Source organism: Mesocricetus auratus, unplaced genomic scaffold (genome assembly GCF_017639785.1).
Source record: "Mesocricetus auratus isolate SY011 unplaced genomic scaffold, BCM_Maur_2.0 Super-Scaffold_6723, whole genome shotgun sequence".
Lineage (NCBI taxonomy): Eukaryota > Metazoa > Chordata > Mammalia > Rodentia > Cricetidae > Mesocricetus > Mesocricetus auratus.
Window position 1 is genome coordinate 2,266,191 of NW_024429183.1, and position 27,845 is coordinate 2,294,035.

Genomic DNA, 27,845 nt, shown 5'->3' on the forward strand with positions numbered 1-27,845 from the left:
GTGTGTGCGTGCATGCATGCGTGTGTGTTTCCATGCTGACAAGCTGCTGTGTTACTCCCCAGATACTTGGCTTCCATACCTCCTCATACACTGAAACATGACCACGTTAGGAAGTTCTTCAGTACTTCATCTCCCACCCAACAGCTCCAGAGTCCAAGTAAGTTTGTGAAATGGTTAAAAAATAAAAACAAAGTTACATGGTTGTCCATAAGTTTCTATAATACTTTTCTTCTACTTTGTAGGTCCTGGCAACCCCTCCCTTCCTAAAGTCGGTGCCATGATGGGTGTATCTGGAAGGTGAGTGGTCCTCTCTAGACAGCAGGGTCAGCACTGCTCCCATATGTATGCAAGCAGCTGCTGTCAGAGCTGTCCACTCTGTCTACATTTTAGATAATGCCAGGAGAGAAATTGGATAGAAAGAATCTAATTTTTGGCTTCCCAGTTTCATGGTTTTCTCACAGTGCTGCATAGCTTGTTTTAACTCATGACTCTTGGTATCTCGTTCCTTAGAAGTGACAGATGCCGGGTAGCTCAGCTAAATCTCTGATGCACATAGACACACAGCATGTGGGTACAGCAGTATCCCTGTGGGCACTGCAGTGTGAGGAGGGAAGTCATGATGGGGTTGGTAGTAGACAGGACACTGATTAGCCCCAAGTGTGCCATGAGCCAAACACCAGATGCCACAGGGAGTAGGTGCCAGCATGGGATACCTCTAACTTCCTGGCGCCAACTGGAAGTCTTGTAGAGCAGTACCTGTACTCTGCTGTCCCATGTCCTGCAGGCCTGTGTGTGGAGTGGCTGGCATCCCGTCCTCGCAGAGCAGCACCCAGCACCATCTGCAGCACTCGGCCAGTGCATCTGCTTCCCTGCCCCACTGCTCCCATGCAGGGGGTACAGGCCCAACACTGGCTTACCGGACCCAAGTGGACAACTCGCCTACCATCCTGATGCCCTCTAGTCTGCAGGCCCCTCAGCCCCAGGAGCAAAATGGGATTTTAGACTGGCTTAGGAAGCTGCGTTTGCACAAGTATTACCCTGTCTTTAAACAGCTCACCATGGAGAAGGTAAGTTTATTACTCAAAGGGTCACACTGTGTGCTTGCTATTTGTCTAGTAGCCTGTGTCCTGTTCTTATTCCTAGAGGTGTTAAGAACTTGGGTGGTGATCGTATAGCTTGGTGTTAGAGGGGACCAGGATTTCACTCCCAGGTTGCCTGAAGCAAAAACAAACCAACACAGGATTTGTCATAAGCACATAGTTTTTCTAATGTGAGGGTCTTGACAAACCAAGAGCTCTGTGACTTATATTGGCTCCATCCCTCAAGCTGCTGTAGGCCAGTGCTCATTCAGACACCATTTGTTCCTCTTGAAAGTAGCCCTGGTGTAGCTCCTGCCTCCATGTGGCCAGCTCACAGAGTCATTGCCTTGGACACAAGCAAGTGGGGGCTCAGACAACCAAGGCTGCATTTAACAGTTGGACTGGAGTCGTGGAAGAGAAGTGGCCTTCTCAGAGAGCAATGTTTTAGTGAACAGTTTTGACTTGGAATTCCTGTTGATGTTTTCAAAGCCAAATGATACCTGCACAAGGTGTTTGAAATCTGAACTCCCCCTGCTGGACAAACTGGCTCTGTAACAGCTCCACACCTATAAACCTCTACTGTTAAACATAGAGATGGAGCTTTGGAGACAGGGGAAACACAGAGTTTGTGCTTGTCATGCTGCTGCTGAGGGCCCCTGAATCTTTTTTTTTTTTTTTTTTTTTTTTTTTTTTTTTTCGAGACAGGGTTTCTCTGTATTGTTTTGGAGGCTGTCCTGGAACTCGCTCTGTAGACCAGGCTGGCCTCGAACTCACAGGGATCCGCCTGCCTCTGCCTCCCGAGTGCTGGGATTAAAGGTGTGCACCACCACCGCCTGGCAGGACCCCTGAATCTTAAGGACAAGAGATTTTCTGATATTGGTTATAAACAGTTTAAGTTTTCTACTCAGAAAAAATTACGATGAGATGACTGAATCCCACAGCTGACTGTGATGTGGTAAGCCACTTGTGTTGCCGGTTGTCCGGAGCATCAGGCCTATAAGTTAGCTACTATTTCATCTGGATAGTGCCGCCTTTCTACATTACTTGAGTCTTCACCAAGCTGCTGAAGGTGATTTGCCAAAAAGAACAGTTGTAAGGCAACTGTGCCCTGCTTCTGTGAGACCTTCCCCAGGGAACAGGGACAGCATTCAATTGTAAGTGAATAGTGTTAAAACTGTCCGAGGTATGCATCCCTGCCTAGTGACTGGGGTGCAGGGACCAGAGGGCTGAAGGATGCCTGTTAGCTGCACTTGTGATGAGGTGCAGAAGAGAGGCCACAGCTCTTTAGAGCAATGGGAAGTGGTCTCTGTCTCCAGCCTTTTGTTTTCTAGCCCTTTTATCTGATATCCTGCACTCAGATAAAGTTGGTTGGTTCCATAGTCCTTGTGGTCATCTTAGTAACTATCTTTTGTTTCTCCTATGCAAGTTTCTGAGCCTTACTGAAGAAGATCTGAATAAATTTGAGTCCCTCACCATGGGAGCAAAGAAAAAGCTCAAGACTCAGTTGGAGCTGGAAAAGTAAGCATGAAATCATATGATGTATGCCGGATATTGGTGGTGCATGTCTTTAATCCCAGCTCTTGGGAGGCAGAGGCAGGAGGATCTCTGTGAGTAAAAGAGGGAGGGAGGGAGGGAGGAAGGAGAAATAATCAATGTGTGTGCTTTTGTGGGCGTGGGTACACTGCAATCTCAGCCCTGAGCCTAAAGCAGGAAGAGGGATTTGAGTTTGAGGTAGCCTGAACTGCATAGTGAGACTGTGTCTCAAACACCAAATCAACACAGAATAACTTGTGTTCATTTTAGTTTCTCATGTGCTGAGCAGTGTTAGAACCTGAAGGTTTCTAAATTTTAGGGTCCAGGTTACTTTATTTCTTACCCAGTTCTCAGCTGGTATCCAGCATCACAGCTGTAGCTTTGGCCTCTGTGGCCCTGCCTGGGAGGTGCACTGGAAGCTAGAGTGTTGCGGAGGAGGAGCTTTTTGACTGTGCTTGTCATTCATAGGGAGAAGTCAGAGAGACGGTGCCTCAACTCCTCAGCACCATCCTTGGTTACCAGCAGTGGAGTGGCCCGAGTCACCCCCACCAGCCACGTGGGACCTGTGCAGCCTGGGCGTAGCAGCCATGCTGCAGGTGTGTGAGGGCCTGTGGTTCAGATGTGTGCCATGTATACAGGTGTGGTATGGTATTCTTTTGGATCAGAATTAGACTTCTTATTACTCTTGTTTTTCATTTACAGGTTTTAAATGTTTACACTTAGTTTTCTTTATCCTGACTTTGGAGTGTTTAGTGCAGGAAAGTAATTGTATGGATGGCCTTAGGTACTAGACACTGGTGACTAGTCTCAGCAGTGTTAGACCCTGAACTTTTATGCTCTTGGGGGAAGCAAGGTACAATCCAGAGAGGTGAAATGCCCTTGCCACACAGGAGATCGTCATGGACTGTTGCTTGGTGCCCTTTCTCTGACCACTGTTGTCCTTCCTGTCTTCCCATTGGAAAACTTGAGAGGCTTAAGGACTTGGGTTTTTAGCCTGTATCCTCATCCTCTTCCCCAATCCTTGTCTGTGGAAGAGACTGGGAACATAGGAGTTAGTGGCTGTGTTATCCTGTCAGAAGCACTAAGCATTGTTTTATTCATCAAAAAGATGTGATGAATAGCAAGAGTCATGGCAGACTGGTAAGAAATAAATGTCCATCTTGGACAATTCAGTCCATTACAGGGATCCTTCATGGCATGTAATATAGTTCTGTACTCTTCAGAATGGAGCAGGGCACCCCACAGTGACTGGGCATCAACCTCGCGGTGTGCTAGCCTGATCTGTCACCTAACAATATGGTCTTGAGTGGTTGGTGCAGCTTTCAAGATTCTTGGATCTTAATCTGACCATGATTGGAGGCGTGTTTCCTAGTGTTCCTGGCAGGGTTCTCTTGCCTGTGGGCTAGTTCCACAGAGCTGTTGACCTCTACCTGCCTTCTCCACAGAGCTACGTGTGGAGGTGGAGCCACCGGCTCACCAGCTGCCCCGGGAAGGCAGCTCCTCTGAGTATTCCAGCTCCTCCTCTAGCCCCATGGGTGTGCAGGTACGAGAGGAGAGTTCAGACAGCGCTGAGGAGAGCGATAGACGTAAGATACCTGTGCTGTGGCCTGTTTGCTACCCCACCTTCTGAGCTTGCTGCTGGTCACACGGTGTGCTAACAGTCTTTTCCGTCCTCAGGTGTGGACATACATATTGAGGGTTCTGATAAGGAGAAGCCTGTGATGCTACTGACTCACTTCCCATCCAACTCTGCCAGACCCACAGCCCAGGTCCTGCCTGTGCAGAATGAAGCTGGCTCCAGCCCTGCAGGTCACCATCCCCTGCCAGCACAGCTGATGCCTACAGCTTCCCACCTGGCACCTGTCCGCATGCTGAACTCGGTGCACAAGTCGGACAGAGGCAGCACGGACGTGAAGCTCCTCTCATCCTCTGTCCACTCCCTTCTGACCCTGGAAGACAGGAACAAGGGGCCTGGCCCTAGAAGTGGCACAAAAGTGGACAAGAGCTTTGGTGGAGCTGTGCTGGACACACTGCCCTCAGCAGCACCCCATCCACCAGTGCAGGTCCTCTCGGGCCTTGTAGAGAACAACTCCGTGTCACCCACGGTCTCCTTTGGTCCCCGGGCCAAAGTTGTACATGCAGCCGCACTGGACAGGGTGCTGAAGACAGCACAGCAGCCAGCCCTGACTGTAGAGACCAGCTCAGCCGCCACAGGGACACCAAGCACCGTCCTACATGTGGCCCGGCCGCCTATCAAGCTACTGCTGTCCTCCTCCGTCCCTACTGATGCTGCCATCTCTGGGCAGACTTCTTGCCCCAACAATGGGCAGATCAGCGTGCCCCCTGCAATAATCAACCCCCGGACTGCTCTGTATACAGCCAACACCAAAGTTGCCTTCTCTGCAGTGAGCAGTGTGCCTGTGGGCCCATTGCAGGGCAGCTTCTGCGCCAACAGCAACACTGCCTCCCCCAGCAGCCACCCCTCCACATCTTTTGCGAGCATGGCCACTCTGCCCAGTTGTCCTGCCCCCAGCTCCAGCCCTGCCCTCTCCTCTGTCCCTGAAAGCAGCTTCTACAGCGGCGGTGCTGGCAGCAGCTCCCCAGGAAACATTCCTGCCTCAAGTCAGAACCACCACCACCACCACCACCATCAGCAGCCCCCTGCACCCCCACAGCCTGCGCCACCCCCACCTGGATGCATTGTGTGCACGTCCTGTGGGTGCAGTGGCAGCTGTGGCTCCAGTGGCCTGACTGTCAGCTATGCCAACTACTTCCAGCACCCATTCTCTGGGCCATCCATGTTTACCTTCCCCTTCCTACCCTTCAGCCCCATGTGCAGCAATGGCTATGTCAGTACCCAGCAGTATGGTGGTGGCTCTGCCTTCCCTGTTGTACATGCGCCCTACAGCGGCAGTGTGACTCCGGACCCCGTCCTAGGTGGGCAGTCCACTTTTGCAGTGCCACCCATGCAGAACTTCATGGCTGGGACAGCAGGGGTATACCAAACCCAAGGCTTGGTGGGCAGCACCAATGGCTCCAGTCACAAAAAGAGTGGGAATCTGTCCTGTTACAACTGTGGGGCTACTGGCCACCGTGCTCAGGATTGCAAGCAACCGTCCATGGACTTCAACCGACAAGGTAAACACTGGGAGGTATTATATCTTCCTTGCTGTGCTGATCGTGGCTTCTGGGGGTGGGGGGTGCTGGGGGAGTACCCATGACTGCTTGGCTTTTTGAAAACGTAGTAAACTTGTTTTTAAAGCCAACTTATAAAGGGACCTGGATTCAGTTCTTGTACCCATGTTAGACCATTCACAACTGCCTGTAATTTCAGCTCTAGGGAATCTAGAGTCCTCTCCTGGCCTCTGTAGGCACTTGAACACACGAATACACACAGACATATAAAGACACACGGGCATACACACACACAAACACACACGTTTTAAAAACAACAAAAACCAAAAACATGGCCTCAGATCCTCCTTACCTAAACAGAACTGGATGGAACTTGTAGGTCTGTAGAGCAGCCAGTGATTGCTGCCACCTCCTGGAAGATATGTGAAAATTAAGGGTGGGGCAGTCAGTTAAGGTTTCCAGCATAGCCACCTCTGCTGGTCTATCCATTTGAGACAGCTATATGCCCTTGTGTCTTGCCGACTGGCTGCTGCTTTCTTTCCCTTGTTTCTTACTTTCTATAGTTTGTCTTTGTTATTCAAATTTAAAAATGTCTACCCTATTATACCAGGCTTATTCTTTTGTTGTTTTATTGTCTGGCTTTGAACTCAAGTTCTTCTTGTCTTGGCCTCCAGAGTGCTGGGATTATTAACATTGTCACCACACACCTGGATCACTAGGTTTACAATTGCTATTTGTTTTGGAGAAATTACAGTAAAGTTAGGAAAGTTGGTCCCACTTTGCCCATCTCTGGGTTCCCAGCACCTCCATCTCGAATTGTGCAGTTTCCTGTTGATCTTCACCACCTGGAGAGCTTGAAGCCGAAACCTGTAACCTGAGAGATCCAGTGATGGTACAGGTGGCTGCCTCCCTTCCCAGAGCTGGCCTGCACCCTCTAAGTCCAGGCCTTTCCTGCCCACGTGAGTGTGCTGCAGCCTGGGTGCAAGGTTCATGTCCAGAGAAAGATCCACGGCATGGAGAGATGAGCTCTTGGTCACTTCCAGAGTCTTATAAACCCATGGCATTCAGCTGTGCGTGAGAGTAGTCAGTCCTAAGTGGCAGCTCAGGGCAGGTGGGTGGTGTGCACTTCCACAACCGACTCAGGCTTCACGCTCTTCTCTCTCTCTTTCTCTCTCTCTCTCTCTCTTTCTCTCCAGGAACTTTTAGGTTGAAATATGCCCCTCCAGCAGAAAGTCTGGACTCCACGGACTGATCCTTTTTTTTTTTTGGCAACAGAACATTTTATTAAGCCATGAAAATCACATAGAGAACTGAAGTCAAGTTGCTGTGGAGCCATGGAGACCTAAGGAAAAATCACATAGAAAAACGGAAGTCGAGTTGCTGTGGAGCTTAATATTTTTAACCCAAAGGTGCTTTACTTTACTATACTGGATAGAGAATCTAGCATAGAAGTTCGTCAAACTCGATTTCATTGCCAAAATCCTAGTTTGGAGCTTGATACAAGGATTGCCTAGTGGATGTCTCCACAGCAGTGATGTGGCCACCTCACTGTTGTTGCAGTATGGAGACCTGTCTCCTGAAGATCGCTGGTCCTTCTAGGCTCACACATAAATTCCAGGGCAGCTATGCACGGCCTGAGTCAAGACTGCAGGTCGGTGTTCTCTCAAGTGGAGTTCCCCAGTCGGATCTAAGACCCCTTTGGGCTAGGAAGTGCCAACTGGATTTTGCCGTTTCCTAGAGTGGGAGTCTCATGTCTGGCTTCTTAGGATTGCACTACCTGACAAGGACCTCTTCAGTCTGGGAGGCAGACTCTTCTGGGACCCAACAATGTAGGGGACTCCATCAGTGGGCATTGGAGTTGGCACCAGCAGGCTGCTCGGCCTAGTACACCCAGAGGTCACAGGGTGTCCTTCTGCAGACACTTGGAGCAGTTCCAGGTTTTTAATATTTTTTTCTGTAAACAAATTTACACAATATAGTAGATAAGACATAGCTCACTCTTGACAACTTCGTTTCTAAGGGTCCAAGTCCCAGGGAATCCAGTCACCGAGGCTTGAGACCACCCCTCCCATTGGTGGCTTTGAGCCTGCTCTCTCCAAACAAGAACCAACTCCTGAGGACTCAACTTTGTGAGTTGACTGTGACTGATGCTCCCCATTCTTCAGGAAGCTGGCAAGTTGTCATGTCTCAAATGGCTTCCCCAGAGCTCACTGCAGATGAATTCACACTTGAGACAAACATTCAACAGTAATACAGTCCTGTGATTTATGAACAAAAGACTGGAAACTGTCAGCTTCTTTTGTGTTAGGCTGTGTGTTGATAGTTAATTCCGTTAAAATTGCCTGGAAAACTTCAGTAGAGAGATGCAAGATTCCTCGAAACCACTCACCAGTTACAGTCCAGACCAGGGGTGGGGGTGGCCCTCACTCAGTAGGGTATGAACATTTCAGCCCCACCACAGTGGAGGCATGAGGGGCTTAGACCTTCGAGGTTAAAGGGAATTTTATGTTCAAATAACATTATTTAAAATGCTGAAGCCTTCGGTGTTAAAAAAAATTACTGGTAAGATCTTGCCAAGAATTTTCCAGCTTCGTATTTATGGAGAAGAAAATCTCAGTCCTTAGACCATTCTTCAGATGGGACAATCACCCTCATGCAAAATTAGTGTAAATTACAAAATACCCTATAACTGGAGGCGCTGTGATGCAAGGCTTCATGTTCTAAGATGGGCTTTCTATCCGTGGAGACCAACACGGAAGGCTTGAGTGTTGTTGATTCTATGCAATGCAGGATTGATAGACCTCTTTTCTGTCCATGGCACACAGTATCACATCTGTTTTGAGGTGATGGTGATGAGGCTTTAGGGGATGCTCTGTTGATCTCTCACTCAGTAACACTACAAATGTCAAATACAAGAACTGACACAACTTTGCCTTAAAGAGCACCAGACTGGGATTGGTCGAATTGTGTTAATAAGGAAGACTTAGAGTGTTCATTGATGTTTACGATTTTAATATTTCTGAAGGCCATTACAGTGGCCTGGATATGTGCTGAAAGCCAAACTTTTAAATTTTTTGGTTTTTTTTAAACAAAGAAATATTTTAAATAAATCCTATTTCAACACAGAAATTGTTGAAAACTGTCTCATAGCAAAAGAAAAAAATCATATTTAAGTTTTTTTGTTTTGTGGTCAGTATAGGGAATGGAAGTGTCTTGTTACCCTTTCAGCTGATAACCTGAAAGACAGCAGTCTGCTGTGGCAACTCCCACGACTTGTGGCATTCAGCTGAGGCGAGCGAGCCCCAGCACCATCTCAGCTGTTCAGACGGCAGAAGTCTGTGCTGTGTCTGGAAGCCGCCAGCTGTCTTTGAAAGAGCTTATGTGGTGTGGTGTTTCTGTGAAGGCGGCAAGGATTACATCAGGCAAAGGAGCACGCATACCATGGAAGCATGGGCAGCATTTGTGGGTGGGGCTCACTCCCAGAGCCTGTAGAGGCCATCGGCATGGCCGACACTTACTTCTTCACTGGGAGACTCCGTTGTTACACACCGAACAAACCAGCCCTTGCCAGTAATTTTCCCAAAACTGCTGTGTCAGGTGGCAGTGGTACCCAGGTGGGCATAGCCCTGGGACTGCAGTGTCAGTTCTAATTCTGTGTTAACATCTCAGGGTAGGAAGTGGGATGTTCCGATAGGAAGGAGGGCACAATGTTGGGACAAAACAGCTATGTGACTTTTTTATTGTTTAAGCAAACTACTCAATTTTCTACCTTACTTTCTAGTTTCTGTTTCATGCTTGATAGTAAAAATTGGCAAGTGTTTTAACACTGAAAACTCCTAACTTCTGAAGAGTACTGAGGAATGGGAACTAGCTCTTACAATAAAGACAAACTATTTCTTGAACATATATACAGTTGGATATTAGGAAACCAGTGACATACTCATCTCCCAAAGATGACAGCAGCCAGATGGTTAATGCAGTAGTTAGCAGCTTCCGTGTGGAACTCCAGTTAAGCTTCCACTCCTTTCTGCAAGTCAACCTGGCTTGTACTACATGCAGGTGCAGAGGCATTTTCAATGGTGGTACCTTTGCCTACATGTGTGCCATGACAGTCCCTTGAGGACAGCCTGATGGTAACTGGGTCTCACTTTCCTCACTCCGTCCCTGTCACTCTTTCTGCTTCCTGATATTTGGTCTGACATGCTAGTTTTATAGCCAACTAATGGGTAACATTACTTGCTAAAGTCTTAAAAGGTTGCAGGAACTGTCTGCTCAACCTCATCCCCAAGGGCAGTCTTGGGGAACATGAGCAGGGTTAGCTGTCCTTTCCAAAGTGCAGGTGACTCCCATAGAGCAAGTCAGATGACCATGGGGTCCAGAGACTGGACTGCTGGCCTGTCCCGTATTTGACTGAATGCAGCACCTGTAGTCAACACTTGGCAATATTTCAGAAAACCACATACTGTAATGGCAAGAACAGGTCCAGGTCACTGTCCTACCACAGGGGAGGCAGTGACCCAGCCCTCAGCACAGATCAGTTCTCACGCACACAGAGGAGGTGTTGGTACCAAGACTGAACCTTCACAGATTCTATTGGGCATATTTTCTTTTTTAGGAATGAAGGACAATTATCCCCATTTTTGAGCCATTCTTTTGTCAATTTACAAAATTGCATGTAACTTTATAAATATTTTTAAAAGATATAGTTTTGTAAATATTTAATATTCTGCTAATTTGATTTTGAATTGTAAATGTCAAGTATTCTGTTTTTGGGGTTTTTATGTTTTATTATACTTTGTTAAAAAGGAGAAATTGTACATTTTTAGACTGTTTTTATGAGTAAATTTAATGTACGGAAAATAAAAATTTTAAAAAACTTAAGAGTTCTATGTACCTAGATCTTTGTCACAGAGGCAGGCCACTTTCCCAGCTCAGTTCTCTTCAGGTAAGGCACCTTCCTTTCCTCCTCCAATTTCTAGGACTCTTTCTGCCAAGGTTCCCAGCTTTGAACAGTGTCCTCACAGTACAAATACTTAAATAGGTTGAAGATGTTTCAGCTGCACGATCTTTGACAGTCACATCCCTGGGATATGATATGGCCTAACCTGGTCTTCTAGAAAGGGGATTCTGGTAACAGCACTGTCTGACACTGACTTGACCAGTATTTGCATTGTGAGGGTTACTGAGGCATCCCTCAGATCCAGGTCTGTCCAGTTTCCTCTGGACAGTATGGGCAACCCCCCAGTGCAGCTTCTTGGGCTGGCCTGAAGAGATTCTTGAACAGCTTTGCAGAGCTGCTGTCTGCTCTAAGCTGAATTGCTGACACTGTCTCCCAAGTGCCAGCAATGAGTAATAAGTGTCCACATGAGTAAAGCCTCCCACACCAGCCATTCTTTGCTGTGTGCGCTCTGGTGGGCAAGGCCGCCTTGGGTCGGTCCCACAGCAGTGACTGCATCCTGACAGCTAGTACATCAGTCGGCTCTCCAGAGAATTTAAAAGTAGGAGCTAGTGGCAAGGTGCTGACCAAGGGGAAGTGCCCTCCCCCTCAGCTTACTGCAGGGCCCAGTTCCCATGCTAACACCACGAGACAGCTCTCAGGACAGGTTCAATTGTGCCTTTATTCACTTAGTGCATCGAAGTATACAGGTGTCCTATAAATGAAGGCCGCCACTCTGAGCAGCGTTTTTAAAGCAGTATTACAGGAATCCTTATTGATCGCACCGTAGTTATAAAAACCGGGGACATAATGACATACACAACCTACACAAGACAGGGTAGTCAGATATAATGATGTAAATAAAATAACATTGAAAGTCAGCAAGTGGACAGTTGCATGCAGGGAGGGGGAGGTGCCTGTAAGGAGCTAGGATACTACGTGGCTATGTTGGCTTCCCTCCATGACAGCAGGCAGTTCTCACTGAGATTCTCAGATCACAAACATAAATGACCAAAGATGGTCTGAGTGTCACAGTGGACCACATGCAGGTAGTAGGAAGCAGTGGTTTGCTTTAGCTGGAACTGGCCATGGATCTCTGTCAAGAGCAGGTGTGTCTCCTGCTGCCGGCGTCATCACAGCTGACATCTAATGTACTGACATGGAGTGGGAGAATCTCAACAGCTGTCTGATATAACTACCATTACAAAGACAGTTATACCCTAACAAATTATTTATAGCTTTAAGATAAATGCAGATGGAGTGCATTTGAACTTCAGAGTTGAGTCTACCATTTGACAGCTGCATCCTAATGCCAGCACTGCATACCTGATTGTTCCCCTTCCCTGAAGCAGGTATGGGCCAAACAGAATCCAAATCCAATCTTGCAGCCTCCTTAGATGCTGAACCAAGAGACCCCCTGTTCAAGGCTGGAACTGGTCTCTGAGCAGTGAGGAATATCTGGTAGCATCTAGACAGCAGCAGGTAAGCTCCCCTGCACTGTTGAGGGTGAGCAATGGTAGTGTAGCTGGGGGTCAGGACCAGGCTACTTAAAGCCATATCCTACACATCTAACTTGTTTTGGGCAAAGCTAGAGCCCTCTGGGGCCTCTGCTAGACAACCTGGGCCGAGGGACTGCTTAGGCAGACTTCTCTACTGAGTGGAAGCCCTTTTAGAGAAGGCAGCAGATCCCAGGAAAAGACTGCCCCTGATGCTGCTATTCCATTTAAATCCCTACAGGAGAAAAATGTCAAAATAACGTGGTCTGTTTTATTGGCAACTCAGGATGCAAAGTATTTTATTTTTAAACTTCTAAAGTTTGAACACAAGAGAGCCTAATTTAGATGAGTTTCAAAGCTGAATGCGCTTGCATGGAGCTCAGTTTCTTGCTGACAAACAGTTCCTAACACCCTAGGTGGGCGCCTATGTTCTGATCTGTGAATGGTAAGCTGCCCAGCGTCTGCTGGTAACATCCCTTTTTTCCTTGATAAGGGCTTAACAAACATTAGGCACTGTTCTAGTCTTACACAGCCAGTGCTGTTCCGAATGTCTCCTGGGAGGCGTACACCATGTACAGAAAGCCATCTTCGTCCTTCTCACTCTCGTACACTTCAGAGATGGGCGTGGACACGCTCACCATGCTGTGCCCGTTCACCAGGAGGAAGAAAGCTTGATTGGCGTTAAGCTGTAAGCGCCTTCTGTGGAGAGAAGACAGTGGGGAGACCTCACACTGTGCAGAAAAAAAAAGACTGATCTGGCCAAACTAAGCAAGTCCACAGCTCTCTTCTTACCATGTTACAGCCCTCAGTGATGGTTGGAATTACGGACTGGCTCTATACCTAAGGCAGTTTGAAACTGTCCTGCAAAACACCATTAGTATTCAAAATCTACAACTGGCCTTCGCCTTCCAGGTTGCGTAGTTCCGAGTCCACATTCTCTTACTAACTCTCAGTGTCCACAAATTTAAGTGTTCTTGACAGTTTACTAGCATAGGGTGGGGATCCTCAAACTGGGACCAGCAACCCACCATACCTAGCAATATTTTAAAGAATCATCATCCAGAATGTGTGCCCAACCTTTAGCCCCTCTGATGTGATACCTTCTGTAAATATGCTAGACTATATTCACAGCTGTCCTGAGATACATGCAGCTGCAGGTTGGACCCACCTGACTTACAGGGACATGAAAGAAGTAGGAAGGACCTAAGACTGGCACCAAGATGGGGAGAGGAGAAATGTCACTCAAGGAAACAAGACAAGAAATGGCCAAATACCTAATTATCTTGATGAGCTCACTCATGTTCACATGATCGGGTACAAGGAACTTGGTTTTGTCCAAGACAGGCAGTTGCTTCTCACCCTTGTATCGCTCTATTATCACCTGCAAAGACCAGAGACACTTAGCAGCAGGCACACTGCCCCCCATGCTGTGGCCAGCATATGCCATGCAAAGTAGGCCCTAACCCAGTCTTCCCTTGGCTTCCCCACATGACCAGCGTTCATTCATTGCCTGTGAAGTGTGGCACAGGACATGTAACAGGGCCACCAGGCACCCTTTTTGCTATTTAAACTGTTTGTGCTAGGAGTAAAGGTGTATGTCTCCATACCTAGCTGTTTTTTTTTTTTTAATAGTTTAATACCATCGCCTAGTTAGCCTTTAACTCACGGCTGTTCACCTGCATCAACCTATGTGCTAGGATCATAGACATGACCCTCATCATACCCAGCAGGTATACAAAGCCATAGTTTTACATACAGATCAGATGGTTGTGAACTGCCATATGGGTGCTAGGACTCAAACCCAGGACGGTCCTCTGTGAGAGCAAGTACTCTAAGCCACTGAGCCATCTCTAACCCTAAAATAATTTTTTGTTCCCTGAGAATTTTTTTTACTTACTAGTTTTTTTTACATTTCAATCCCAGTTCCCCCTCCCTCCTCTCCTCCTGCTCCTCAACCTCCTCCCTCCTATCTGCTCCAAGGAGAGAAAATAATTAAGAAATGTTAAAAAGCAGATGGGTGTGGTAGCCCATGCCTTCAATGCCAACACTCAGGAGGCAGAGGCAGGTCTGTGAGTTCAAGGCCAGCCTGGTCTACAGAGTGAGTTCCAGGATGACCAGGGCTATTATACTGAGAAACTTTCTACGAAGACCAAATAGATAATTAAAAACAAAATAAAAGCTAGGTATGCAAGCCGGGCGTTGGTGGTGCATGCCTTTAATCCCAGCACTCAGGAAGCAGAGGCAGGCGGATCTCTGAGTTTGAGGCCAGCTGGTCTACAAAGCAAGTTCCAGGACAGTCTCCAAAACAATACAGAGAAACCCCGTCTCAAAAAACCAAAAAAGAAAAAGCTAGGTATGCATATATGGCACATGTATATATAATCCCAGCATTTTGAGACTGAGGCAGTGAACAAGGCTAATCCAGATTACAGAGACCAGTCTCTAAAACTAACCAAAACTAAACAAAAAGCTGCTACAAGATCTGAGCATCAATGGGCCTCAGAACCCTCAGTACACCACAGTTTCCAAGTGCCATGGAATCCATCCAGAGAACAGAAATCCCTGCCTGGTCATGGCATGGCAGAGAGGAACACTGAGGGGAAGCACTTGTCTGAACATGCTCCCTGGGTGTGACCTGCATGTGGTTCCTTGAAAGGCTGCCATTCCCATCCCTGGGAGACTGAAAAGTCCATACTTTGAATTGCTTGGAAGCATGGCATCCACAGGAAATGCCAGCTGTGGGTGCCACAGACCTGGTTATATGAGGCAGACCCTCCACCATCAAAGTGCAGAGCAATGACAGAGCACATAAGAAAAGACCTTAGCACTCTTCTAGAAGGCCAGAAGTGTGGGACACTAGAGGACACTAGTGTCCTGAGACTGGCTCTCAACAGGTTCCAGCCCCTTGTTGGGAATCTCCTTAGTGACATAATCATCTCCAGTTCCAATTTGGGAAAGTATACAAGGTATTAGATAGAGGAAGACATGTGGCTTGCTGGTCTGAAAGAGGCCTCTGCCTTCAAGGTTTCCAGCCTGGAATTCCCAGGAGCCACACATTGTGGTCACCCTGTCCTCAACTAGGCAGCGCTAAGCCTGGTCTCATGCTTGCTTGGTGTCATGAACAACTCAGTTTCTGTAAAGATCCTGGAGTTACTGCAGGAGGTGCCACCGGTGTGCACGTAGGCCACAGCCCTGCAGGAAGCTGTGTGTAAACCCTGGCAGGCTCAGCTCAGGTGGCTGTGCTTCCTGCAAATAAGCCGGGCAGGCACTCCAAATGAAAGACTGCTTTAGTCCAGGAAAAGCTACTCATGGGGCCCTGCCCAGGAAGCCTTACCTCCATGTGAGGACAGACTGGGAAATGTCCAACCAGTGCAGAACAACATGTCCCACCTCACCCCACTCCGTAGCAACCCCTCCCTCCTCAACTTTGAGAATGACTTGACGGGGTTAGTGAGAGAGCTACATAGGGATGGATACACCTGCAGGACTTGGCACTAGGGTGCCCTTCTAGCACAGGGACAGCTGATATCCTGACAGGCTAAGTCCTCTTCTACTGTAAAAGAGGCACCACACCAGAATTCTTCCCCAAATGTGGGAACTAACTGTAGAACACTGAGCCACTTTGAACCCTGGCCTGTCCGTGCCTGACTCACAGCTCTGTATAAGGACTACAACCAAGGAGCACAGCATAGAGGGATACTGATGGCTGTCTGTCAGCAAAACACTCAGTAAGGGGGTGAGAGTCATGTCCCTTCATCTCCTACAAAGCAGCCATGCCTCCTTGAGGACTACTGATTCCCAGACGTCATCCTTGTTTCCCTTGCAGTGGTGGCTGGAGTAGAGTTCAGTAGTCACATGCTCAAGCCTTGGGTTTAGTTCTGATATCATAGAGGAAAGAATAATTCTAGCTCATCTATCCCTTTAATGTGCACAGGAGCAGCAAGTTCTGATTAGGAAGAAAAGCATGTGGTTAGGTGGGCACACAAAGCCCATGAGTACAAGAGCTCTTGATGGTGGTGGTTTCTGGGGGAGGGGTCCCCCTTCTTGCCCAGAAGTATCATCATAGCCACAGTAGAACCTACTGGGATCTTGGTGGGGTGTTGCTCCCGGATGAGCCGGACATCTTCCACTCTTTGTTCTGCAAGAAAGGAAGAGACAGTGATATCAGGGGCCATGCTACCAGTTCCTGCTGGTTGGTGGACTGTCCTCTAATTGAGGCACATCAGAGCAGTGAGGACACTTCTCCCTGGACTCCGGGTTTGGATCACATCTCACCACTGAGCACTATGGCAGTCAGTGGGCCCAACAGCAATGGCAACGCAGCCCAGAGGGTAAAAACCCTCATTTCAAGGGGCTACAATCCCAGGTGTATAGCCACACAGAGCAGGTTAATTTTGTAACTTGGGGGAGAAGAGGGTGGTCTCCCAATCTCTCCTCTGATACCTGCCAAGTTTTGTTAAATTTTCAGTCCAATGTGGATAAACCAAGGACTGAGGCACTTTGACTTAGCATTAAGTGGTACTATTCAGGATTTGTTTTATTTATTTTCTGAAATGGAACCCTCTTGCCTGTGCCTGAGTTTTCCCAGTGCTGAAATTACAGCTGTGCTCCTGGGTGTAGAGTGTAAGATACTCTACAAAAGCAGTCCCCAAAATCAAAATCCCACAGTCAGATGCTTCCCTGAGAATACCTCCCTTTCATTGTGTGGTTTTGGAGGCAGGGCCTCCTGTAACACAGCTTGGCCTGAAACTCATCATGTAGCTGAGAATGACCTCTACCTCACAAGTGCAGGAAGGCCTACAACCAGTCCTGTCTTCGTTTCAACAGTGTACCAGGCTTTTTGTGCTAATAGGAAAAAGTCCAGGGCTCAGTAAGGCCATACAGCGGGCCATACACCGCATTCATGGAGGAGGAGGTGACGCTAAGCAAAACAAAACTAGCAGAACCATGACACTTTGGGTCGGACTCATGGTCTTTGCAAACAGTGTTGTGAAAAATCTTGAGAAGGCTCTAGAAAAAAAATGATGCTGTGACCAAAATGAAGACACATTTTGATGTTACTGCCAACTGCATTTGGGTTAAAAAATTGTTTTCATCACTTAGAAAGGCCATGGAAATAACTCGTGTTAAGTGCAATCACATGGCTTTGCTACCATGTGGAAGAGTCCTAACTGATATTTCTACCAGTGGTTCTTCCTGAAGGATCAATAGCAAATTCAACTGCTATTCATAGCAAACTCAAGGGACTGGGGATGTGCTTACTGACACAAAGTCAGGTTCTGCAGAAACAAGTCACCTGCACCAAGGGGCTTACCCCTTCACCCTTCTCTACTCTCTGAAGAGCTGGCTGTGCTCTCTGAACCATTTTTCCCTGTCACCCCACAAATGGGATGGTATCATCTACCCATGGCTCCTGCCTCTTTCCAGAAAACCCTCCATTGTATCCCTGCTGAATACTCCAGGGTGTAGGATGTCACTGCAATGAACTCATTCTAATTCTAACAAGTAGCTGCTTACATACCTGGCATACATTCCACACTTGGGGGCTGCAGAAATGGCTCAACAGTTAGGAAGGAGCACTGGCTCCTCTTGAAGAGGACCCAGGTTCAGTTCCTAACACCCACATATGGTTTACAGCCATCTGTAACTCTTTTCTGGACTCCATGTGCACCAGCAATGGTGCACAAACATACATGTAGGCCAAAGAACCATACACATAAAATTAAAAGCTTAACTCACAAGACCTCAGAGCCCAACCGGGCAAGCTCTTTCTTTTTAAACAATAAAATAAAAATCACCAGGTGGAGGTGGCACATGCCTTTAATCCCAGCATTTAGGAGGCAGCGGTGGGTGGATCTTGAAGAATTTAAGTTCAGCCTGGTCTACAGAGTTAGTTCCAAGATAGCCAGGGATGCACAGATAAACACTGTTTTGGAAAAACAAAACAAACAAACAAAAAAAAACAGGTGTGGTGGCACACGCCTTTAATCCCAGCAGAAGCAGGCAGATCTGTTAGTTCCAGACCAGCCTGGTCTACAGAGTGAGTTCCAGGACAGGCTCCAAAGGTACACAGAGAAACCCTGTCTCAAAAGAATAAATAAATAAACAGAGCCCCAAACTAGTACATGTTAAGAGTCAGACTTTCTAGAGTAGAAACAGTTATCCAGCTGGGCAGTGGTGGCGCACGCCTTTAATCCCAGCACTCGGGAGGTGGGGACAGGCAGATCTCTGTGGTTTTAGAGGCCAGCCTGGTCTGCAAGAACTAGTTCCAGGACAGTCTCCAAAACAATACAGAGAAACCCTGCCTCCAAAAACAAAAACAAACAGTTAATTCACCCATAAGTGGAGAAGGAAAAGATCAGGCCAAAAGGACTCTACCATCAGAAACTACAATGTTATTTTGATTTGTCCCAAAATAAGCTCCCAAAGGGAAGACAGAAGTAGTTTTGGGTTTTGACTAGGCTGGCCTCAAAGTCACAGAAATGCACCTGCCTCCACCTCCTCCTGAGTGCTGGGATTAAAGGCATGTACCACCACTGCCCAGCTAATAGTTGTCTTAAAGCAAACAAGGAACAAAACTGATGGCCCATAAGACTTGCTCAGTGTAGCCGGGCGTTGGTGGCGCACGACTTTAATCCCAGCACTCGGGAGGCAGAGGCAGGCGGATCTCTGTGAGTTTGAGGCCAGGATGGACCAACAGCCTCCAAAACAATACAGAGAAACCCTGTCTCGTAAAAACAAAAACAAAAACAAAACAAAAAAAAGACTTGCTCAGCGTTTGGCTGGCTGCAGGGACAATGAACTGGGGTTCCTTGGAAGAGTGGGGACATTCAGGGCATGCTGGAGGCCTTTGTAAGCAGACAGCTGCTCAGAGGCCAACAGTTTGTACTGGAGGAGACTGGTCCTTTAACTGCAAGGACATATTTATCATGCCTCTCTCCAGACACTAGCCCATGCAACTACAGTTTCAGCCTCTCAGCATCCCAAGTGCCCCCCACCAAGACTTGTAGAGAAGATGACTAAAGACCAAATAAAAGCCACAACATGTCAGTGACGTGATGAGGAGCCGCCTAGGCTCCTTTTCCTTCAGCCTCTGGGAACCAGGAATCCCCCAAGCAGATAAGCAGAGGGTCAAAGTGTTACTATTTTTCTTGAGCTTTGGAAGAACAGATGCCACCCCCAACCCCAACTGCTAAATTATCTGTCTCCATTGGGCCCAACCCTGAAGCTACCTCGATGTTTTGTTTGTTTTGAGAGGGAAGGTCTCACTATGAAGACCTGGCTGGCCTGAGTTTTAACCAACCAGGCTGGTTTAAAACTCAAGACAGGCCTGCCTCTGCCTCCCCAATGCTGGGATTAAAGGCTTGACATCTAGTTGAATCTGATGGGAATCTTGCTATCCAGCAGACCTGTAAAACCCTGGGGCTATTTATTTTGGCCCAGCACCCTGGAGACACCAGTTCACTGGTGCTTAAGACCATCCTGAAAAAACTGAGCACTGTTGGCCTCTCAGTAAATAAATGGATTGCCTCCCCCTCGGGGGTGGGGGTGATCATTTTTGAGATGAATGAACCCTGGAATCACCTGATCAGTTTTCCTTTTTCCCCAGACAGGTTTTGTGTAGCATTACTGTCCTGGAACTTGCTCTGTAAACCAGGCTGGCCTTGAACTCAAAGATCCACCTGCCTCTCATTTAATCAGTTTTAACTTGAAAGTTGTTCCTGTGTTTCTAACGATCTGTAAAGGTGCCCAGCCTGCAGAATGTTCTTAGTCCCCTTCCAGCACTGGGGCTGATGGCTACTTACTGGAAGTGCAAGAATTTATGACAGAAAGCTAATGGGATTCTGCCACTAGGTGGACCCTGAGCTTCACTGCCCTAGGCCCCACCCAAGTCCTTCATCTACAAAGGGTCTGTTTGGGGTGAGCACTAAATCCACCCAGTAAGCATCTCCTCAAGGCGGACAGAGGAGACTCCAGAGCTCCACCAATCTAAATACCTCAAAATGGAGAAGCAAGACTGGGCTTGGCCTCCACAAAGGGGCCCCTCCGAACAACGTCTGTAAGGCAAACCTCTAAACTCTGTGCCCAAAGTCAGGACCACTAAAGTCAGAAGCAAGGAAAACAGCAGCCATCAGATACCCGCGCTTTCTTCAGAATGGCTGGAGTAGAGGGAGATGAAGGCGAACTCGGGGTAAATACCTAAAAGGCAGTTCTACGGTAAAGACAGACGGAACACTGGAGTTTACCCTCGGTCATCCTGGGGATCCGGGTCCTAGCTAAAGTGCACGCCTCACTTTTCCCACCCCACCCCCCTTACGCCTCTTCTTTCTTGACCACTGTTCCAGAATCACTAAAGATCACTACAAGCAAATAAAACTGTCAAATACTTGTTATGAGACAGAGGCTATCTCTGCTACACAAACGTTCCCTGGCGACTGCCGAAGCAAAGGCGGTTGGGTGCTGTTCCGGGGCTTGCGGGGCGCCCGGACTTGGGGCCCACTAAGGACACTGCCGAGAGCGCCGCGGCTTCGGTACCCTCTGTCACCCGGGTCGGGTTTCCAGAACCGGAGGGGACGCCGACACCACCGACGACCAGGGTGACGCGTCGGGCTCGGGCTCCCCAGGGGACTGAGCCAGCAGGGACCGCGAAGCTGGGGGATGGAGAGGAAGACTCCACCGGCCCCTGCCGCGTCTCGGCCCCTCACGACACCACCGGGATCCCGACCACCACCCCTCACGACACCATCGGATCTCCCACCCCAGGGCCCGCGGCACGCACCGAAGCTGCGACGCTGCTTGAAAGTCTTCTCGGACGGCATGGTGCGGTGGTCCGGGGTCGGAGGATACTGCTCCCACGACGGCCACTTCCCTTGTGTCTCCTCAGCCCGCAGCTGAGTCAGGTGACCCGCGGTACGTCAGCGAGGGCGGGACCAAGGGCGGCCCCGACAACCGCCATGACTGGAGTGGCGGAATCCAGGGCGGTGCGCGTGCGTGCCTGCGGGCAAAGAATTGTCTGTCCTGCGCGTGCGCCGGCCGGGCTGGGCGAGTGATGGTGAAAGTCAGTTAAGGGTCTGTTCTTCCCTGGACCTGGAGACTTGCAGAAGCCTTTCCGCCCCTGCCCACTCATGGCCCAGCCGGTGTCCCAGTGTCCACCCCTTTGCCGATGTTATTTGACATCCCTAAATCCCCCACCCCAAAAAAGTCGAGTTGTCTAGCCTTCTAAATAATCTTTACTACGTTTACGAACCCCAAGACGTCTGGAGCCTTTTTGGTGAATCTGAACTTGTGGCGCCTTCCCTTGTGTGTCCTGTATGTACTCTAGGTTGAACTTGAAGAAAAGCAAGGTCTCAGGAACTCCAGGCTTCTCGGGGTAGGTCAAGGTCAATTACGTGTTCCAGCAAAAAGTTGATGACCCCACCTGGTGTTCAACACATCCATTTTCCCTTCCTATAAAAGCACCATTGTGTACCTGAGCTCCTGAGCACGGGGTTTGGGGGGCATACCTTGCCTAGACTTCCCAGGGTGCCAGCCCATGTGTAACCTTAATTTCCTTCCCACCATTTCGCCTCTCAAGCTTTGGTATGTGAGCAGTCAGAGTTCTGGAAAACCAGCAGAAGCATGATCCAGCCATGATCCAACTTGGAAAGTCTGGGAGAGTTCTGTCTGGAGCCCTTTACCTCAGCTGTCCCTTCACTGACAGATCCTTCTACTTCAGCTGACCCCTGGGTGACTCTGTCACAGGCCAGTCCCCACTTTGACTCCTGCAGACTACCTCTGCTGCCGCAGAGCCTGGGCCTGCCCACTCCTCACCCATGGCTGCTGCCTACGGTCTAGGACAGGTTTCAGTCTCATCAGGCCACAGCCTTCAGCCTATCAGCGAGTTTTAGCCTCAAGTGTGAGCCTCCAGCTCCCTGTGAGAGGGAGGCAACGCTGCTTTCCCACTTGAGTTTGTAAGAGCTGGTGACAGGTACAGCGTTGAGCATCCATCCCCAGCTCTGTGGGTGATGCCGTGACTGTGCCAGCCTGGTGTCCTTGCAGATCTACCGCCTGGCACTGCACCATCCCTACACCCCAGACTTCCTTCAACTTTCTTCACATGCTGTTTGTCAAAGGGATTGCCTCATGCATCATCGTGAACAGGAAACACTCAAGACGCATTCTTAAGGTCACAGAGGGCTGTTCCTTTTTATTTGCGCTGTTGTTTGCTTGAGGGCTGTTGTTTTGTATGAGACTCCTGCACTGGGGCCCAAGAAACCAGTCTAAAAGTCAAAATGGAAGCCAAGTCTGGTGATGCAAGACCTGTAATCCTAGCATCCTGGAGGCTGAAGCAGGAGTATCAGAAGTTCAAGGCGAAGTTGGGCCTGGTGCATAGACCTTAATCCGTGCTTCCAGAAGAGAGTCCGTCTGATCTCTGTGTATCTGAGGCAGCCTGTTCTACGTAACAAGTTCTTACATAGTGAGAGCCTGACTCATATAAGGGGTGAGGTGAGATGGGGCTGGTGGCATGACTCGGGGCAAGAGCACAGGCTGCTCTTGCTGAGGACCCGGGTTTGGTTCCCAGCACTCATCTGGGCAGCTCAACTGTAATGCCAGCTGTAGGGGATCTGATACCCTATTCTGGCCTCCTGAGGTACATGCATACATACAGGCAAACATTCATACACATGAAATAAAAATCTTTTTGTGTTTGTCTGATTTCTTGTTAAAATCTGCCTGCTATGCCTAAATGCTGGGATTTAAAGTGTGAACCACCCAGCCCCACCCATTGTAACTCTATCTCAAAAGATAAACAAAGGAAATGAAGGCAGTAGGGACATGCATCTTTAATCCCAGCACTTGGGAGGCAGAGACAGGGATCTCTGTGAGTTCAAGGCCAGCCTGGTTTACAGAGCTAGTTCCAAGACAACCAGGGTTGTTACACAGAGAAACTCTGTCTGAAAACAAAACAAAATGGGGGCCAGGCGTTGGTGGTGCACGCCTTTAATCCCAGCACTCGGGAGGCAGAGGCAGGCAGATCTCTGTGAGTTCGAGGCCAGCCTGGTCTACAGAGCTAGTTCCTGGACAGCCTCCAAAACAATACAGAGAAACCCTGTCTCGAAAAAAACCAAAAACAAACAAACAAAAAAACCACCGTTAACCCAGCCCTAGGAGGCAGAAGCAGGCAAATCTAGTCTACATAGCCCCAGGCCAGCCAGAGTTTCCGAGTGAGACCCTCTTTACCCCCAAAACAGGAACTGCGGAGCCACATTTCCCAGCAGGCTAATTCAACTAGCATAGAAGGCTCTTCTGCCTTTCCAAAGTAGTCTGATGTCAGCTAGTCAACTTTCTATTTTCTGTTCCCACCTTAGGAGGAAAGTGATGTGGAAACGGCCAGTCTTAACATTGCTGCCTGCTTTTAGTTTTTATCTTGTTTATTTATGTATTTGTTTATTGACTGATGTTTTCTTTAACTTTTCTCTGACTATAGAACCACCTCCTGCACTGGCCTCAGGAGAACATAAGTCCTGACTTGTGGAATGAATTGTTATCTGGCTTCACAAAAAAATAAAGCAAATTAAAAATCTTCTAGGTCCCAGGGAATGTACCAAATGGTATGGTGTTCCCAGTCTGTGCAGGACCCTGGGTTTGAGTCCTAAAATGCAAAAGAAAAGCCTTCAAGTTGAAGCTTTGTTCTCGACAACAAAGGAACTGCTTGTTTTTCTGTGTGTTTATGACAGTAAGCCTTGCCTGATGTAGCTTAACTGCTACTGTGTATGTGCAAGAAATTATTCTTCTTTTTCTTTCCTCCCCCTGCAGTGGTAGCACATGTCTTTAATCCCAGCACTTGGGAGGCAGAGAAAGGTAGATCTCTTGAGTTCAAGGCTAACCTGATCTACAGAGTGAGTTCCAGGACAGCCAGGGCTACAAAACAAATCAGAAAAGAAAAAGAAATGGGCTTTTTGTGTTGCTGAACCACACAAAATACAATGAGAGGAAATGTCATACTTGGCTTGTGGCAGTGGGGGAAGGGAAAGAGATGTTTGCCTTCCCTAGGGCAACCCCTTATCAACGAAAGGTTGCAGAAGTGGTGGCCAGGATTGTTCTTTTCTTTTTGCAATGGTGAAGTCTACACCTTTGCAAGCTGCTTTGGCACCACCCCAAGTTCTCATTGCAATGTGGAGTCGAATGGTGCTTTGCAAGACTCACCTCCCCCAGGAGAAGGGCAGTTTATACTTACAGAGTACAGATTCTATTCAAAGTGGGCTAAGTTTTCTTCACATTTGAACACAAGAAGCAGACCCATGGAAATTCACAAACAGGAGTGTGCCTGAGTAGGCATGAGTCACCTATGAGATTCCAGCTCACCTGAGTCTCTTTGGTTTTCTTTAGTATTGCAAGGAACTGAGCCAGGGCCTGGCACTTTCTAGGCAAGTGAGCCAATACCCCCAGTGGTGTAGTGCTTGCCCAGTTTCCAAAATACCCTAGGTTCCAGCCCCAGTTGAAACCAAAACAGAAGGTGTATGGTTTATATGATACATAAAGTATGGTTTATTTTGAATATCCATTATTATGTGTGTGTTTTATCTGAATGTATTTCTGTATACCATGTATGTTCAGTGGCCACAGACACAGGCATTGGATCCTCTAGCTCTGGAGTTACAGACCATTGTGAGCCGACATGCAGGTGCTGGGAATTGAACTGAGGTCCTCTGGGTGCTCTACACCCCTGGGACATGGCTCTAGCCTCCACGATATAATTTATTTTTAGTATCATGATTCTTCCCTCCAAGTCAGAACGCAACGTTTCTATAGGTATATTGTTTACTGTGATGCTTTTAAATTTAATCAAAGCACTCTGGAGGCAGAGGCCGGAGGCTCTTTGTGAGTTCCAGCCACCCTTGTATACACGAGCCCTTTTGTAAAAATACAAATTAAAAACATATCAATCAAACTGCACATTTTTAAAAGTTTCATGTATACAGTGTTCTCTGCCTGTATATCAGAAAAGGGGACCATATCTTATTAGAGATGGTTGTGAGTTATCATGTGGTTGCTGGGAATTGAACTCAGGACCTCTGGAAGAACAGCCAATGGTCCCCAAACTGCTAATTCGTGAGCCCATGCGGTGGTACTTTGAAAACCTCCCACCTCACTGCTTATTCATACTGGGAGGTAGATAGATGACGAAACACCTGGAAACCGACCCTTGTTTCCAATGATGAGCCTAGGTTGGCAACCTGGGCACTCCGGAAAGCGGAAAGTCGGAAGTCAGGACACCAAAGGACCGGAGGACACTTCCTCCCGCAGCACAGAGCCGAGGCGCCACACTCAACATGGAGAGTGCCGGGTCCCTGGGCGTGCGCACAGCCTGCCCCGCCCCTATTTCTTTTTGATTGGAAGAAGCCGCCCATCAGCTTTGTTGTCTGGGAATCTATTGGCCAGCTGTGCAGTCAATCTCAGCCTCACCTGCTCTTTAGAACAAGTAAACAAGAATTGCTCAAGAACGTCTAGGGGAGCAGGGCGGTGTGTTGGTGACCCGCGACCAGCGGGGACAGCGACCTCCGGGAAACCTCTGGGCCACTGGGATGGGGTTGCTTGGTGGTTGCTCCTTGGCTCCCTCCCAGCGCCTTGTGGGGGCCCTTTCCCGCAGTTTCTATCTCTCTGCACTTGTGCTCCTGACTCCTGGCATGGACAAATAGACGCTTTCCCACCATTTACGTATTATTTCCAAGTTCTCGTACTGTAGCCTGGGCTGCTCAGGAACTCGTGTCCCTCCTGTTACCTCAGCCTTCTGGGTGCTGAAATTACAGGTATGAACCACCATGTTTACCCAAAATCGACACCTCCCCCCTCCCCGCCCCCCCAGGTCGGGGTTTCTCTGTGTAGCCCTGGCTGTCCTGGAACTCGCTCTGGAGACCAGACTGGCCTCGAACTCAGAGATCCATCTGCCTCTGCTTTCCGAGTGTGCCACCACCGCCCAGCAAAGTCAATAAGTTTTGCTTGGTTTTTGAGACTTGGTTTCAAGTAGCTTAGACTTGACTTCCTACTCCCAGTGTAGCCCAGGATGAACTCCTGCTTCATCAGTGTCTGTCTCCCAAGAGACTGTCTCTGTCCGTCCGTCCATCAGCGTCCATCTCCCAAGAGACTGTCTCTGTCTCTGTCTCTGTCTCTGCATCCCTCCCTGCCTCCCTCCCTCCCCCCTCCCTGCCTCCCCCCCTTCCTCTTCCCCTGTCTCCACTGCTTTGGAAAACCTGCTTACTTTTTTTTGTTTGTTTGTTTTGTTTTTCGAGACAGGGTTTCTCTGTGGCTTTGGAGGCTGTCCTGGAACTCGCTTGGTAGTCCAGGCTGGTCTCGAACTCACAGAGATCCGCCTGCCTCTGCCTCCCGAGTGCTGGGATTAAAGGCGTGCGCCACCAACGCCCGGCTAAAACCTGCTTACTTTTCCGTGTAGTTTTCCTTCTTTTAGTGGGAATGCAAAGCTGTTGGGCATCTTAAGTACCGCTGGGGTTTCTTGCCTTCTTCCCCACAATCTGCCAGAGTCTACACTGTCCTGCGTTCTGCCCTTCAATCGCTTCCCTTACTCCTCCCTCTCCTTTCCTTTAGGAGTCTTCCTCCCCTTCGGGGTCCCCTTTTTACTCTTATGTCCTAGATTACACACACACACACACACACACACACACACACACACACACACACACACACACACACGTTTAAACCTAGGATCCACACATGAGAGAAAACGTGTTGTTCCTCTTTTTGAATCTGACTGTTAGAATTACCTCTGGTTCATCCATTTTCCTGCAGACATGATAGCGTCATTAATCTTTACAGCTAAACAGAATTCCCATGTGTACACGCTCATTTTCTACATCCATTCTTGGGGTTTCCATCTCAGGGCTGTTGTAAACAGCTGCGTTGAACACTGTCTTAGTTTCTCTGTGGCAGGTGGAATTGGATCCTTCAGGTATGCACCCAGGAGTGGCATAGCCAGGTCCATTTTTAGCTTTTTGAGGAACCTTGATTCTGATTTCCATAGCATCTGCACCAGTCTTCATTTCCAACAGCATTGGGCAGAGCCCCACCATTTCCTTTCAAACATCCCACTTCTCATTCGAAGCTTTGTAAAAGAATTTGGTTTCATGTAGAGGTGTCTTATGCAATAGGGATTTATACATTTTGTGTACTATTTAATTTTCACCTGTGCATATCAAATGCTGAACCAAAACAAAATGTGTTTGTGTACCATGAAACATAATCTTGCATGTTCATCAGCATCCCACGCTGCAGTGGAAGCCTGAGCTGGCTTCCCAAAACACCTCCTTCAGGATTGCATCATCCTCTGTGGTCCTGGCTCCAGCTCCTGTTTCATCTGCTCAGATTCCATTCTGGCCTGAGCCTTCCTGCCATGCCTTTCTGCCTGCTCAGTCCCTACTTCCTGGCAGGCCTTTGCTTTCCTATCTCTGAGTATGTCATTGCCTAGTATAGCTCTCAGCTTCCTTTGCTAAGTTAGTACTTAGCAAGTACCTGCCTCTTGCTCCTAGAACATTTTACCTCCTGTGTTTTCCTCCTAGCTCACTTCCTCACTTCACTTCTTTATATATGTACATATTCTTTGTAATTTTCTCTCTCTCTCTCTCTCTCTCTCTCTCTCTCTATATATATATATATATATATATATATATATGT

The 27,845-nt window shown here is 48.2% G+C and overlaps 2 protein-coding genes across 6 annotated transcripts in view; one reads left to right on the forward strand and one right to left on the reverse strand.

Moving 5' to 3' along the window:
* The window catches only part of Zcchc14 (zinc finger CCHC-type containing 14), a 58,402-nt gene extending 47,774 nt beyond the window's left edge, over positions 1–10,628 (forward strand). For 3 of the 5 annotated variants that reach the window (XM_013115667.3, XM_005073110.4, XM_021228999.2), the window contains 8 exons: positions 63–157; positions 243–297; positions 785–1,067; positions 2,506–2,597; positions 3,081–3,208; positions 4,058–4,198; positions 4,290–5,750; positions 6,944–10,628. In XM_013115667.3, the coding sequence (XP_012971121.1) occupies positions 63–157; positions 243–297; positions 785–1,067; positions 2,506–2,597; positions 3,081–3,208; positions 4,058–4,198; positions 4,290–5,750; positions 6,944–6,999 (2,311 nt within the window). In that variant the 3' untranslated portion in view covers positions 7,000–10,628. The remainder of the gene's footprint in view (positions 1–62; positions 158–242; positions 298–784; positions 1,068–2,505; positions 2,598–3,080; positions 3,209–4,057; positions 4,199–4,289; positions 5,751–6,943) is intronic. The other 2 variants (XR_005873176.1, XM_013115668.3) reach the window with 2 other exon arrangements.
* Positions 10,629–11,346: 718 nt separating this feature from the next.
* Map1lc3b (microtubule associated protein 1 light chain 3 beta) lies at positions 11,347–21,119 on the reverse strand. The gene is made up of 4 exons (XM_005073109.4): positions 20,959–21,119; positions 16,262–16,317; positions 13,454–13,560; positions 11,347–12,878 (listed from the first exon to the last, which is right to left on the reverse strand). The coding sequence occupies exons 1-4, from the start codon at positions 20,996–20,998 to the stop codon at positions 12,704–12,706; spliced, it is 378 nt and encodes a 125-aa protein (XP_005073166.1). The 5' UTR covers positions 20,999–21,119; the 3' UTR covers positions 11,347–12,703.
* Between the last annotated feature and the right edge of the window lie 6,726 nt (positions 21,120–27,845).